Here is a 15043-nt window from a genome sequence, read left to right as displayed (position 1 = left end):
AAAAGTGTAATGCCTTGTATATGCACACACATGCGTAAGTTGCCAAGGTAAAACATTTCATTGTTTTAATAGCGTAAATTTACATGATTGGCAGCTTTATAAGCGATAAGGAACAAATGCAACCAATAATAAAAGTTGATAAGGGAGAAATCCGTTCCCGTCAGGCCGCTTTGAAAGCTTACTTTCCCGCATTACGAGTGTGTGTGCAGAGAAGCCTGCTGTGGGGCTTCTGAGTACACGAAAAAAAAAACTGATTGGTATATGTGATGATAGTATAATCATAATAATAAACGATTGGTGGCGTTAAAAAAGCTCGTGACGTCGCCGTCACCGCAACAAGGTCGTAACCAAAAAGGCAAAATAAAATTAAATGCAAAAGGGGAAAAACAGATGTGGTGAAACTGGTTGTGACGGCGTTCCGTCTCAGTTAATACGAACGCTTTGAAGGGGCCATACAGCTTCCTGCCAACTCATCTCCACACCGTTCAGTACACTGATTTCATTTCTTTGGCAACGCAAAAGCGATGGGCCTACGTGCATAAGCTAGAAAAAGCAAGCAAGCAAAAGCGAAGTAGCAGCCGAGCCAAAGTTTGCCCTGTGCATTCGTAGACAATTCTAAAAATTTCTGTAGCATTTTTTAAACAACCTTGAGAAGCACTAGGCTCTATACAGCACTCTATAGAAGTACTAAACTCCGACAAAGTGAACCGCTTGACAAGACACGAGTATAGGCACCGGGTACTGGTGATATGGCATTGCGGCTGTTTCAGGTTCCTGCATGTGCTATAATGCGAGCCGCTTGGAATACAACAGAAATGGGAAGCCATTCCGAAGATCAACAGGCGCGCAGCCCGGTTCATGCGTCGAACTTGATGAGAGAAGCCTTACCCGATCGACAACAGCGTCTGAACGCATAAGGGCGTGCACGCTTGTACTACATAGACGCAAAACGTGGAAATGCTTGTCATCCTGATGAAACGATAACTATAGAGAGCACCGTGAAAGCGCAACATCTCCTACAAGATAAGATTGCTCCGCACGGCTAGGCTGTGTGATCTGGCACTGTTGTCGATATGTGAAGCTCGAGATCCCTACGCCTATAGCGACTGAATCGCATCAGATATCAGATATAGCAAAGCATTTGCGAAGTCCTGTGCAGATTCCGGGAAGTTGCAAACGGAGACAACATAGGACTTCACTAGTGTGGGAGAGCTCCCGTGCAGAGCTTCACTGCCTTTGATGCGGCAGTTCCTCGGATTAGCGCATATATGCGTTTTTTTTTTTTTAATAACCGGAGAGAGTCGTCGGTGAAACAGGCGTTAAAAAAAAGCAGCACTGAGCGAGGCTCTGTAGGAGCCGCTGTTTCAACAAAATAAATAAATTGTTCTCGGTCATCATTTGGTCCGAGCATACAGATTGCAACTGCACTATGGGTGCGTGGGTACAGAAAACGTGAATAAAAAATGTGCTCACCTTTGGTTCCTCGATCACTTTCTTGAGAGTCAGCACTTCTTGCTTGAGGTCTTCGCACTTCTCCTTGAGCTGCGCAAAGTATTGACAGCGTGCCCTCGGTTATATTATTTGTGGCAAATTGAGGGCAACGGAGCCGACTGTTCTGCCCCCTTACAAAAGTAATTTAAAGCGAAGCTCTTGCCCTTGTGTTGACATTCTTGCCTTTAAAAATACATTTTGTTGAAAGTGCAACAAAATACGTGCATCATGTTTTAATGATGACATTCATATCGCAGAATCTTTGTGCCGGAAAAAAATACCCATGTTCCTCTGCTTTTCTGTATAAGAGTTCATAATATCCTGAGGCTAGTAGTTCCTGCACTTCGCGCAAACTAAAAAAACGTACAGCTATCCTAACACAACCTAACCGTATACGGTTAGGTTGTGTTAGGTTAGGTTAGATGTTAGGTTAGGTTAGATGTTAGGTTAGGTTAGTTGTGTGTGTTAGGTTAGCTGCAAGTTTTTTAGCCTGCACGAAGTCCCGCGCAATATTCCCAATTAATGTGTAAACACATTAATTTGGGCTATTACATGGAACTATTTACCAGGGCTCCGATATAGTATATAAGCGGAAGAAATGGAGCTGGGCAGGCCATGTAATGCGTAGGATGGATAACCGGTGGACCATTAGGGTTACAGAATGGATACCAAGAGAAGGGAAGCGCAGTCGAGGACGGCAGAAAGTCAGGTGGGATGATGAGGTTAGGAAATTCGCAGGTGCAAGTTGGAATACGCTAGCGCAAGACAGGGGTAATTGGAGATCGCAGGGAGAGGCCTTCGTCCTGCAGTGGACATAAATATAGGCTGATGATGATGATGATGATGAGTATACGAAGACGATGGTAAAGAAAAGACGTGAACACAACGCTTATGCGTTATGTCACCGCAGTTGTATCGACTGCGAAATATTTTGACTCGAGCGCAACGTTTCACTCGTATATTGTTTTTCGTTTCCTTCAACTTCATTTAAATTCGCTTTCTCTATTTATTCAGTAGAAGCAGGCGCGAATGAAGTTGCGAATGATGTTCTCGCCATCGTCTTCTTTGGTTTGGGCTATACGTACAGTCTAGAGCAAAAGTTTGGGGACCAGTGGTGCCGCTAAATCTTTTTTTCTTCGAAGCTTAGGCATAAAAAGTGAAATCAAGCGGTATTGCCTACGTGCGCCTGTTTGACCAGCGACATGTATTAAGACAATTTCGCGTTTCGTGACTGTGCTAGAAGAAATTAACTTTTTTTTTGCTGATGTCATGGTCTGTAGACTTTTCCTCTCGACTGCACGTATATACGCAGGTCATGCCTGCGTGCGTGTGTGTGTGTGTGCGTACCCATATGCACATAGATAAGCAGAAACACTTTCTGTCTCACTTAAACCGTGCAATGAAGACACATTTGCAGTGGCGTAACTTTAACAAATGCAGGCTACAAGAAGCAAACATCGAATCCATCAGGACGAAGACACATTAAGCCGGCACATTCAAGTGACCTCAAGCCAAAATCATTAGAACCCTGCACAAGATAAGCAAGAAATGGGCTTCAATCCGTTTTCAGTTCAAATATGGCGAAGTCTGTACATGTTTGCATGCATGCATGCACACAGGTATATTTTTATGCGTTTGTATGTATGTATGTATGTATGTATGTATGTATGTATGTATGTATGTATGTATGTATGTATGTATGTATGTATGTATGTATGTATGCATGCATGCATGTATGTATGTATGTATGTATGTACGTATGTATGTATGTATGTACGTACGTACGTGTGTGCGTATGTATGTATGTATGTATGTATGTAAGTACGTACGTGTGTATGTATGTATGTATGTATGTATGTATGTATGTATGTATGTATGTATGTATGTATGTATGTATGTATGTATGTATCAGGGGCGTAGCCAGAAATTTTTTTCGGGGGGGGTTCACTGGCCCGACCGGGGGGGGGGGGCAAGTGTCTGCTTTCCTCTACGTGACGTGATCGATAATAAATATCGGTAGTTGAAGCAGACTCTATGCATGTATATAAAAGACATGGGACCCCCCCCCCCCCACGCCCTCGCGCGTGTGTGTGCTTGTGAAGAAATTAAGTAAAAAGTAATGTAAGCTCAGTAAAATACAGCAAGTACGACAGGTACAGTGGGCGTTTGGAGCAACCGTCTCTCATCGCGCCACTAAATGGACCAGTCTTCGAAAACGCATCATTGAGACGACCCGCCCGATCGGAGAAGACATCATTAATTGTTAATCTCCGTTAAGCGTAGATGGCGTCGTCCTCGTCGGGACGAAGTGCGTTTCACAGGTCAAGGACGGCTATACATGTGAAAATACACGTGTTACCAGGCTATACCTACTACCATAGCAATAGCTTGTTCGCTGCGTCTTTGCGCTAGAAAACTTAAATACGCGCAAAAACGAGTAATGCTTTTTTTTTACGAAGTTTTCGTCGCCTTCCATTTCCTGCGGCAAGTGCATGGGCCGCTGTGTCTTCCGCTGTGTGCGAGCGTGCAGCCGTCATTTGCCTTTACGTCAACAGATTCAGAATTGTACAGAATATTTCACCGCACTGCATAGTTATGGCATGTGTACGCATTTTAAGTAGTGCGTGCGAGTCATTTCTGCTTCACTTAGACCGGTGCAAACAGGAAGCGGCCTTGTACCTCACAGAATCTCGACTGATTGGTGTACTAGTGATGCAGGAATGAACTCCGGTCTTGTTCAGTGCATAGTGCACATAATCAATTTCTCAGAACGCGTGAAGTCGTGAACTCCGACGAGAACTGTCAGCGCCTGCAACAAGAGTTTACTTACGCTGTACTGCGCACAGCAGTAATCCATGCTTGTCGGCTGTCTGTTTCGTGCGTTCTGTTGCGAGTCGGTGGAATTTCCCTGCTGGCATCAACCCTTTCGTGTGTACATTGCTGGTTTGGGATTCCACAACACAACAGCAACTACCAGCCTTTCGTAATTGCTGGTTTGGTATTCAGCAACACAACAGTAACTACCAGCCTTCCGTAGGGGCGCAATCGCAAACGAGAGACGTTTTGCGCTGCAGACTATGGCTACGTTCACACTTGGGAAGCGGCAAGCGGGTGGAGAGGACAAAGCGGCCGGAAAGGCCAAAGCGGCCGGAAAATCTTTTCCGCGCATGTCCAAGTTCACATTTGTTTTGGTACCACCGCGGCCGCCGCTGCCGCTTTCGTCCACATCCATCTAGTCTGCGTACGTTTGTCGGCGTGGTGGCGCTCATTATCGCATTATTTCGAGCAGTATGTTCATTCACTGACCCACCCGTCATCAAAAGTGATCATCTTGCGCAATCTGCGACCTTCGGTAAGTTGCTCGTTGGCGTTCCGTGATTCTCCTCACACGGGCGCGGTAGCGCTGAGTCACAGGTTGGTGCCTAGGCGTGATTATATTTCTTTAATACCTCTTATTTACAAGTTGTAATAACATTTCATCATTTCGTATTATTGTCGGCGCCTCCAGGACATCAAAGTGGCAACGGGAACACCAAAGCTAAAACCCGGGCTGGCCCTTGTGTTGAGGCTCGTCGAAGCCTGCGCGTTCTACGTGAAACCTACGCTCCCAATCTATCGTCGCGACGAGAAAAGCACCCCGCGACTTCTGCAACATACCGTGCACGTGCGAGGAGAATTATGGAGCGCCAACGAGGAATCTGTCTAACTATTGTCTGCCATGGAAATGAAAGAAGAAATGGCTTTTATACTTCTACCTACTTGTTTTCTAGAAATGGACAATGAATAAACGGAAGACAAGAAAACCTCGGAAACGGCAGTGGTGGGTTCGCCTGGCTTTGCAAAAGCGCGAGAAGTTGGGTCACGCCAAGGCTTCGTTGCCGCACCTCCGGTCGCGCGACATTGAATACTATCGCGAGTATTGCTGACGGTACGTTTTATAGCCACTCTTGTCGTAGAGCAAGGGCTGGTTCTTGATCGCGTCGATCAGCATTACAGCCTACACTTTTGGTGCCATGTTCAATTTTACGACCGGCTGTTTACATGCTAGTGTAGCTTCCAGTGAAGCAGAACGACTTTCCGCCGCGTTTCCGCTTCGCCATGGCGAAAAAATCGGCCCGAGACCGATTTGGCTCGCCGCCTGTTTTTCTGCCTGTTTTGCCGCCTAGGCGGGCGGATTTTTGCAAGATTTTGCCGCTCCCGCCAGCTTCGAGACCAAGTTCCTACGCGAACGCGGCCTAACCGGCACCTGAAGGGAAGCGGCGGAAATGTATACCGGAAATTTCGACCACCTGGGGACTTTAACGTGCACCTAAATCTAAGTAAACGGGCCTCGAGCATTTTCGCCTTCATCTAAAATGCGACTGCCGCATTTGTTGCTTCATTTGTTGCGCATTTGTTGTTTCAGAATGCGGCCGCCACACTCGCGCCCAAAACCTCACAGAGTGTGAAGGCCTTGACAAACACCGTGACAGTTTTTTTCCATATGCAGACATGATTCACTGTAAATTACCAACCCAAACGGAAGCGCCCAGGAATGAAAGTGTGAAAGTAGCACCGGTTTCGTGAAATATGTCAGCGCGAAGCGACGAGAGCAAAGGGTGGGTTAGTGGGGGGGGGGGGGGGGGGGGTGCAAAAAATTTCGGGGGGGGGGGGTTTGAACCCCCCCAACCCCCCCCCTTGGCTACGCCACGCTATGTATGTATGGTATGTATGTATGTATGTATGTATGTAGTATGTATGTATGTATGTATGTATGTATGTATGTATGTATGTATGTATGTATGTATGTATGTATGTATGTATGTATGTATGTATGTATGTATGTATGTATGTATGTATGGTATGTATGTATGTATGTATGTATGTATGTATGTATGTATGTATGTATGTATGTATGTATGTATGTATGTATGAATGAATGATGTAGGTATTTACAATATAAGTGAGCCGCACGAATCGAAAGTAGTTGTGCTAGAAAAATATTGTGGAACTAAATATTTAGAGATTCTCAATCACAAGCTTAACAGTACATACCTCTCGCTCAACTTGGATCAGGTTCATCTTGTCCTCTTCCAACTTTCTGAGCGCACGCCTGAGAAGTTCAACCTGAAGTGATAAAGTTCTCGCGATCACGTATTGCTGGCTTTCAAATGAATTTTTCGATCTGTACAATATCGCCAATTGTTTGGCGGAAGGAACTGCGGGCCGGAATCGAATCTTACGACACCGCAGATGACACATACTGACTCCCTTTTATCAATGAAAAAAAAATTCTTTAATATAAGTGAATATATGGGATGTGCGGGAACCTTCTTGCGTCGCCCGCGATTGCTCCCCACATAACCGAGGTTCACCCGAACGTGCGCAGATGTGCAGCGACGGAAGTAAATGGTAGGTTAATAAACCACATTGGAAAAAGGCCGCATCAAAAAGTAGTCCTCACAAAAGGAAGCTCGGGACGGGGAAATGGACGTACTGAATCGTGCTACCGACACACATATGATGCAGCACACAGATGCGCAGGTCTACTAACGCCAGCCAGAACAAGAATACACTGTACAGAAGCTTACAGCTTTAGGGGTGTAAAAAAAGTACCTTCCGACTTCTGCACTCCTATAATAGGCTTAAGTGTACTAGTGCAACCAAAGGGGTTCTAAAAACTATTTATTTATTTATTTATTTATTTATTTATTTATTTATTTATTTATTTATTTATTTATTTATTTATTTCGCTCTTCGTTATGAGTTTAAACGTTCACAGTACTTGACTCCCGCAAGAACTTGGTCGCGTGAGGCCTATGCAGCTATGATAAAACCAAGGCTTCATTCATTCAGATACATCACATTTTCTTACTGGAACATTGAGTGGGGAGGGGGGGGGGGGCTTTACAAAGAAATTGAAGAATGCAAGCGCAGATGTTCTATATTCACATTTATTTCTTTGCTTGCTTCTGTTTTTCTTTCTTTTTCACATCGTCTTTCCTTGTTTTCTTTTCTTTTTTATTTGCCTGGATTGCCACGTGGCATAATGTAAGAACGAAATTAAACATGAGCGTGGAGGCCCGTTTCGTGCAAATACTACCAACGTTACTCATAAAACGTGTTTTGTCCAAGAGCCATCGTTCACAGTCTTCGGGTGTCGACACGTTCCCAACCTTTGACTCCCGAAACCCATTCGCGGTTGCGTGAGAGCCTATAGGATGAAATGAATAACACCACGAAGAGACCGCTGAAGCTGAGTCAAGGGCTTTCCTGGGCCCTTCGCAGTGTCAAGTCCGTCTACTGACGAATGTGAGCTATAACCTTACCTCCGTGCGCAGCTTGCCGTTCTCGTTGCCCACCCGCTTGTGCTCGTTGAGGGCCGTGCCGACGTCGAGGTAGTTGCGCTTCCAGCGGCCAATCTCCTCCCACACGCCGTCCGTCGAAGGAACACCCTTCTCCTGGAGGTTCTGCACCAAAGGTCAACAGACGGACTCGTTATGAAGAGTACCTTCCTTCGGTGTAAAAGAACTTGAGAGACGCTTAAGCTTTGTATCTAAGAGTAGAACGCGACAGCATTGAAATGTCCCTGACTGCTTCTCACGCTTCCCGGCAACCTGCAGCTTATGCAACCGTAATCTTTACCGGGAAAAGCTTGCGGCGAGCGCCACGCACGAAGGTGAGCTTTCTTGGTTTTTTTTTTTTTCCTCTGTACGGCCGGCGCCCCAGCCACGGATGCGCGGAGGCGTGCGCCTTCTGGTGGTGCCGAAAGGAACCGAGCGGCGTGCGCCGCTCTCTGATTGGTATAAAATTTTCGCTCACTGGCAACGCACTGTCAACGCCGGATTTTCTGCGTAACGGGACCCCTTAAAGATATCTCTTCAAAAAGAAAAAAGAAAGAATGAGCAGAAACCATCGACGATTGTGGTGAACGCAAGCGAATAGCCGAACACTACTAGAAATGCCATAAGGGATGCGCGAAATTCCGTAAGCAAGCCTGTCTTTCCCACACAGCTAACATGCCCCAGCCAAGATGGCCGCCGTTCTAGCTATTAGCATGGTTAAACCTGGGACAGGCGCTTTCAAAGCTTGGATGGTGCGAGGGAGGAGAAGAGGCAGGAATGGGATCGGCAGCATCCCACGTTGACAGCTTAATTACGATTCTAAGCCGAGGTCCGCCACAGTGGTTCCGTCAAAATAGCTGTGTGGGGAAGCCTGCTTACGGAATTTCGCGTATTCCCGAGTCTCTTTATTAAAGGAATGATCCACTTGAAGACGTACATTTGCTGCAGTGATGACATTTATGTAGCGTTTTCCTTTTTTTTTCTTTTAATTTCTTTATTGCGAGATTTCGTAGTGAACGTAGCCGTCAACCGCCACATCTCTGGCGGTAGGCGTATACAGGCGGCTACGCATATAACTAGATTTCTGTGTTGTCTCCAAGATCGCGAGCACCGGAGATGACGACGACTCCTACCCTCCTCTCCCACAGCCACCACAGGTGGAGAGGGTGGCGGGAGAAGAGGATAGCGCCCTATCCCGAGCGCTCCCCCGCAGCATCTAAGCCTTCGGAAGCCTGAAAGCTCTCGCGCGAAAGCGCGAGAGCAAGCGCCGATGCAAAGGCCGATGCAAAAGCGCCGATGCAAGCGCCGATGCAAACGCCTTTTGCATCGGCGCCTTTCATCGGCTGTGAAAGTCTGATCACTACGAAAACGGTCGAAATAGCGAAAAAATGCTATTCGCTTAAGAAAGACAAGACTCGGCAGCCCCGAGTCAATGACAACGCTAAGCAGCTCTACCGCAAGTGCCCCTTCACATGACCTAGCGACCCGTCAGTCAGATAACCGAACGAATGTTTACATTATAGTGCTCGGTATTATCGAGCCATGGCTTACTATTGATTGTGCGATTGCGTGCCTACGAGCAAAATGCCGTAGCCATTGAGTCACCAGGGCGGCTGGTCATTTAGGATAACTTGTTCTTGTGGTTGTTGGTTGATGCTTGATGAAGCCATTGTAGGACAAATAAAAACGAACTCAAAGAATAGAAAACCAGACACCACGGGCACTGCACTCACAATATCTTATTATGCCCCTAGAAGACCAGAAGGAACGTACACTGATATGTCACACGGGCAAAAATTCGTCACGTCAAGGAAAAATAAATTAAAGAAAACTCATCTCGCCTTTCGAATGAACAAACATATGTATGACGCAATCCAAGCGCATTTTCTTGATATCCATAAGTTCGCGTGCAGTAGTTCATTTGCGTCAGCCCGCAACCTCAATCTCACGAAACCAAGGTCAACATTTGCGAGCCATGCAATGTACGGGCAGATGCATACTGGTTTTTTATTCTTAATTGACAGATCGCTCTGTCATGCTCGGTCGTTAACGGTCATTATCTCAATAGAAACTTCGTGCGCTTATTCTCCCGTCACATTACAGCAGAGTTCGATTTGAAGGAGCTAGGAGCAAATGTTTTGCGGATCAGAGGTCAAGATGTCCTCCCGAAAGGGGATAATGTGAACTCAAATGCAAACGCGAACAAGTAGAAAACAGCTCGAACGCGTTGTTCCGTTGTCAGAGTTGTTTATATCTTAATGAATATTGGCTTAATTCGAACAAGAAAACGAATGCATTTGGGGCTACGCCACGCTTAGGAACCGGCAACAGAGCAATGACTCAGCTCTATTTATCGCAGTTACGAGCGGGAGTTATGAAAGGTATTTTCTGCTCACTTTTCAATTCATGATGATGGGAAACAGTGGCATTGGAAAATAACAGCAGCCTCTAGAACAGGCATGTGATATGAATATCTTGTCAGGCAAACATTGTCTGAACGTTCTATTTTGTCCGCAACGATGTGACTACACAGTAGCAACAATAGCGACAGGCTATTTGAAGATCACCGGACTACACTCAAGGCTTTAAGGGAAACCACTGTGTTATTGTATGTATGCATCCCTTTTTCCTGTTATCATCATCATCTTTCATCACTCTTTTTTGTCCCCTTTCCTTTTTCTCCTGCGCAGAGTAGCAAACCAGAGCATGCTAGCTCAGGCCGACCTCTCTGCCTTTCTAGTAATTTACCCCTGCCTCTCTGTTGTCAGACATTTGCAAATATGTTCCAAGTCAGGGATGCGGTGGTGAGCGGTGTGTCCTTCGAGAGACTGACGCTTACCTTTTCGAGGACGGTGACGTCGAAGCCGGCCTCTTCGAGTTCGCTCTGCAGCCGTACTCGCTCGGACGGTGTCTTGCTGTTCGACAGCAGGATGTTGAAGAAGTACAACGCAGAGAACTGCTCGCCGGCCGGGAGGTGATGAGGAAGAAAAAAGAGGACGCAGAATAGAATGCGTGATTAGAGGATCGCATTTCAAGAACCAACCTGCGCAGCCTTGTCAAGTGTTGTTTGAGGAGTAGAGACAGACACTCGATACAGCCACGAAACCAACGTCTCTATTACACTGACTCCCTGCTAGCGCTAAACATACATTCAGCAGAGTTACCAAACAGATGTCATGCTTACAATGACTCCCTGCCAGTGCTAAAACAGGCCCACGATGACACTTATAACACCCGCAAGTCACCGTAAGATCATAGCATGTTCGTTAAACTTCGTGCCCGGTGAGCCCAGTCAATCAAAACATAAAGACGCCCGCGGTAAAAGCTCGTCTTCCTGTTGTTTTAATATACATTTGCCACATATTCATGAATTTTATAGAGTCCTGTGACCACACATTAACAAGAAAATGTACATGACAATATCAGTATTATGTGTTCCTGGCATATGTCTTGGTTTTTCGACTAAACTCTTGCTCAACGATATGTCGATTTCCTGACATCAGTAGCAATTATGCTAACGTGAAAAGAAGCGTCCCAAGTAATTCGCTTTAACCATCATTTCGCAGTGACGGAGAAATAAGTTCCGCGAAAAAAGGGTAACGTTTCCACCTTTGCGTTAAACTCTGCGCGGGGCATCTCAAAAGTCAAAGAAGCTTCAACGATGCTTAAAAGGAGTCGTTGTTTGTAAATATCGTAATAAAAAAGAAAATGGTCAGAAATACAGCGAAAAGGCCTAGTTAGCACAAGCACCTACCTGCAGTAGCGTCCTCTATTGCCACTAACACAGTATACCAAAGAGAAAAACACCAGAGTCCTGGAATTCTTTGATTCCATTTTTAAACTCAGTCATTGCGAACGACAATCTGAAGTTCGCAAAAGTTATCAACCGGTCTATATAAGCCTACGGGCCCGTCCATACTTTAGAATTCCTCAACTTTCCAAGGTGCCAAAAAAAAGCCTTCCACGATCTTCAAGGTACATTCCTGCACACTAACACGCCTAGTGAAAATTTCTTTAGCTCGTAACTTTCCTTTCCTTTCGAGTTTGTGCAACGGAACCATCGTTTGCCTAGCACAGTCGAAAATACGGCGTCTATTCCCAAAGTGCTGCATGCTATCACACGGCTACCCTGCCTGGAGATCTCGGCATACGCCAACCTTTCAGCATCGTTCTGTGCTGTGCGGCGCGTTCCCCTCCCAGAGGGACGCACCAGTGACGTCACGAGCCTCAATACGGTTGAGGACTACTTTATGGAATGGTCGAATCAATGGTTATATTCAGATAAGTTTTTGCTGCTTATAGCTGTGTTCGTGGAGTGGAATTTGAGTTTATTTTACTCCGACCTAGCCTGGAATTGTGTTTTCACTGCATATCGTGGGGTGATGCGGCGAAGACGTAGTATAGAGCAACGCTTCGGAGATGGAGCCATCGAATGAACTTTACGAGCCTCGGCGCGGAGGCCCGGGAGAGGACTTTTGCGAACGGACGGACGAGCGATAGCACACGCTCGCACCAATTTCCCAGATTGTAACTCCTCTTAGCCGTTCGAGAAAAAAAAAAGAAGAAGCATTGTGGACATTAAAACAGGTGGTGTGCTCTGACCTCGAATCCGGCCGTCATCTTGCCCCCTCCCAGCAGCATGGACACGAGGAACTTGAAGCGCACCGGCTCCCCGAAGATGAGTCGCACCGATGACATGGCCTCGAGCACCTTCATGTGCCCCGAAGTGTGGTCCTCGCATGTCTTCGTCAAGAGCTGTCCGGGCAGAAAAGCGAAGATGATGCTTGAAAATGCGAACGCGTCACCTTATACATATATGCATAGCCAAAATACGATCCTCCACTTTGGTAACTCAATCAGGTGCAGGGGAGGTGAGGGCATAGTCAAACCACCAATACCGTTCACTTTGAGGCCCAGTGCCCTCGAAAGAGCATGGAATAAACTTGTAGGGTTGTTTCGTATAGGGTTTACAGAAGTGTGTTATCAGATTTCAGTGAGAAGTTAACGGAGTTGAACACTTGACGCTTTCACTTTTATCAATGCTTGACAACTGACGGCAACAGAAGCGCAAAAAAAAAAAATACGACGCCCTAAATATGTACTCTCCTTCTGTTTTTAAAATACGACAAATTTGGTCTTTTTTTTTCAATTTAGTTCAGTGCATTTCATTCATATCGGTTCAGCGGTGTGGAAATAGCAGCATGTTTCCGTTTCCCAAGTAATGCCAATAGGGCAATATCAGAGCTCCATTGCCCTGAGCCAAAGCTTCCACATAACTCTTTGAAGCGTAATATTTTCTTCAACAAATATATATACCATTACAAAAAAAGATTAATGTTAGAGATAGTAAAATAAAACACCATTGAATAAAAAAAAGGATGAAGGATGGAGATTTATGTCCTGCAGTGGAGATAAATATAGGATGCTGATGATGCTGATGATGCTGGTGGTAGTGGTGGTGGTCAACAGAAGTAACCAAAATGCGGTAAAGCTCTCGTCTACTCCTTGTGGAAATCCGCAGTTCACCTGCTATGCTTTTTTGTTTGACGAGGTAGTCGCGTAATAATTGCTTGTGGCACTGTTTAGAATTATCCCTACTGTTTTTTTTTATCGGCGTTCACACTGGCCTGACATACGAGCACAAGGTGCTCTGCGTCTAATGTCAAGCTAGCAAAAGAAACGTTCTTATACCCCAAGCGCCAGGGCAAATGCACATAGTTACTGCCAAACGAAATTAGGCGTCGCAGCGTTTGCAAATTGCGTATGTTTATGGGAAGGAAATGATTTTACAACGGTGCAAGAAGGATCCGTTACAAAATGGTTTTAATCGCACGTGACCGCTTTATGCCTTTTTTAAAACAGACAACTTCTTTCCGCTCGAAGTAACCTACCTCTAAAGCAAGCTTCCGAGACTTGCTACAGTTGGACATGATGCTCGAAGCGATGGTGCAGAGCCCGCTGCCATGGTTGATGATCTTCCCGAGGGATTTCTGTGAGAATAAATACAGCACACACAAAAAAAGAAGGCAATAAGGGTCAGCAACAAATAAATGACCTTTATCGTCAGTTTTGTGCCTCTCGGCGATTTAACCTAATATAACTCACTGTGTACGATACTAACACAGTTGATATTTTTGTGCACTACCGTATTACATTCCATGCATCGCCCGTCTTGTGTCTCTCTTGTATACAAATTTGTTTTCTGTGTGATTATTTTAGTAGACCCGTCGTGTGAATAGATTTGCATGATCTCTGCTGTGTTTCGAGTGAGGCTGAACGCATTTCAAACAAAGGGTAGGTCACTTTCTTTAAACGTAAGATATGCGTGGCCGTGTCCGTAGAGTCCACGTGGAGTGATTTACATTCCAATAGACTTGCACATACATTTGCGCACGTAAAAATGGATGCATACTTGTTGTGGGCGGAAGTTCTTTGCAAGGCTATATTTCTTTCGATTTACTGACACTGAAACTGATTGTTTACACAAAGCCTAACAGTTGACACAAATCAGAAGGCTGTGTACACGCTATGAGTTATCGAGTCTATTGACTTTATAGACAGGCATGTTCACAATTTCATGTCAGCTGCTTAGATGTTGGTAATTTTCTTTGAGTAAAAAAAAATCTTACTTGGCATCGAAGCGAGTAGAAGAGGCATTGCAAGCAGTCCAGTTCTTCAGACTGAAAGAAAAACGAATAAAAGAAAAGTAAGAAGCGTGATAACAAGCGACAAAATTCTCCTATGAAAGTCAGTATTGTGTCACTGTCACTGGTATGTTAACAAATTCAGCAAAACAATGCAAAATCAGCGTTCCAGAAACACGTACGCGACCAAGGCCACCAGTAGGCTCCTCAAAGGACAACTGCTACGAAGTTTAACTTAAGCTAAACAGTTCACAAATTAAATTAGACTAAGTACTATTGCGAAATCTTGGCCAACCTTGAATACCTACGCCCTCCCCCCTTCCCCCGTTCACACTTCACTGTGCTTTCATCCGCTTCGGTGTCCGCGACTCCGCGCGCAATAATGGACAAAGGATTAAACATTGCCTAATTCGGCTCCTCAAGTTATCTTCGCCGCGGTACAGTCATGCTACGCGGTGAAGCATACGTAGTGTATCCCACTGAAGCATCTTGAAAGTGTAAATGTGCCCCTACCAACGTATACGGGCTAAAAAGAAATATGCGGCAGATTCAACCGAATCAGCTCATCTATTTGCTCCAGATAAT

The 15043-nt window shown here is 45.4% G+C and overlaps 1 protein-coding gene across 2 annotated transcripts in view; it reads right to left on the bottom strand.

The window, feature by feature from the left end:
- LOC119453076 (uncharacterized) overlaps positions 1–15043 on the bottom strand; it is a 244767-nt gene that overhangs the window by 15464 nt on the left and 214260 nt on the right. For both annotated transcript variants that reach the window (XM_037715068.2, XM_037715069.2), the window contains exons 5-11: positions 14444–14494; positions 13706–13804; positions 12417–12569; positions 10654–10770; positions 7800–7940; positions 6526–6597; positions 1474–1542 (exon numbers count right to left, since the gene is read on the bottom strand). In XM_037715068.2, the coding sequence (XP_037570996.1) occupies positions 1474–1542; positions 6526–6597; positions 7800–7940; positions 10654–10770; positions 12417–12569; positions 13706–13804; positions 14444–14494 (702 nt within the window). The remainder of the gene's footprint in view (positions 1–1473; positions 1543–6525; positions 6598–7799; positions 7941–10653; positions 10771–12416; positions 12570–13705; positions 13805–14443; positions 14495–15043) is intronic.

This window comes from Dermacentor silvarum, chromosome 5, assembly GCF_013339745.2.
Source record: "Dermacentor silvarum isolate Dsil-2018 chromosome 5, BIME_Dsil_1.4, whole genome shotgun sequence".
NCBI classification, from domain to species: domain Eukaryota; kingdom Metazoa; phylum Arthropoda; class Arachnida; order Ixodida; family Ixodidae; genus Dermacentor; species Dermacentor silvarum.
The sequence above is the reverse complement of the archived record's forward strand: the minus strand, read 5'-3'. Positions and strand labels throughout refer to the sequence as shown.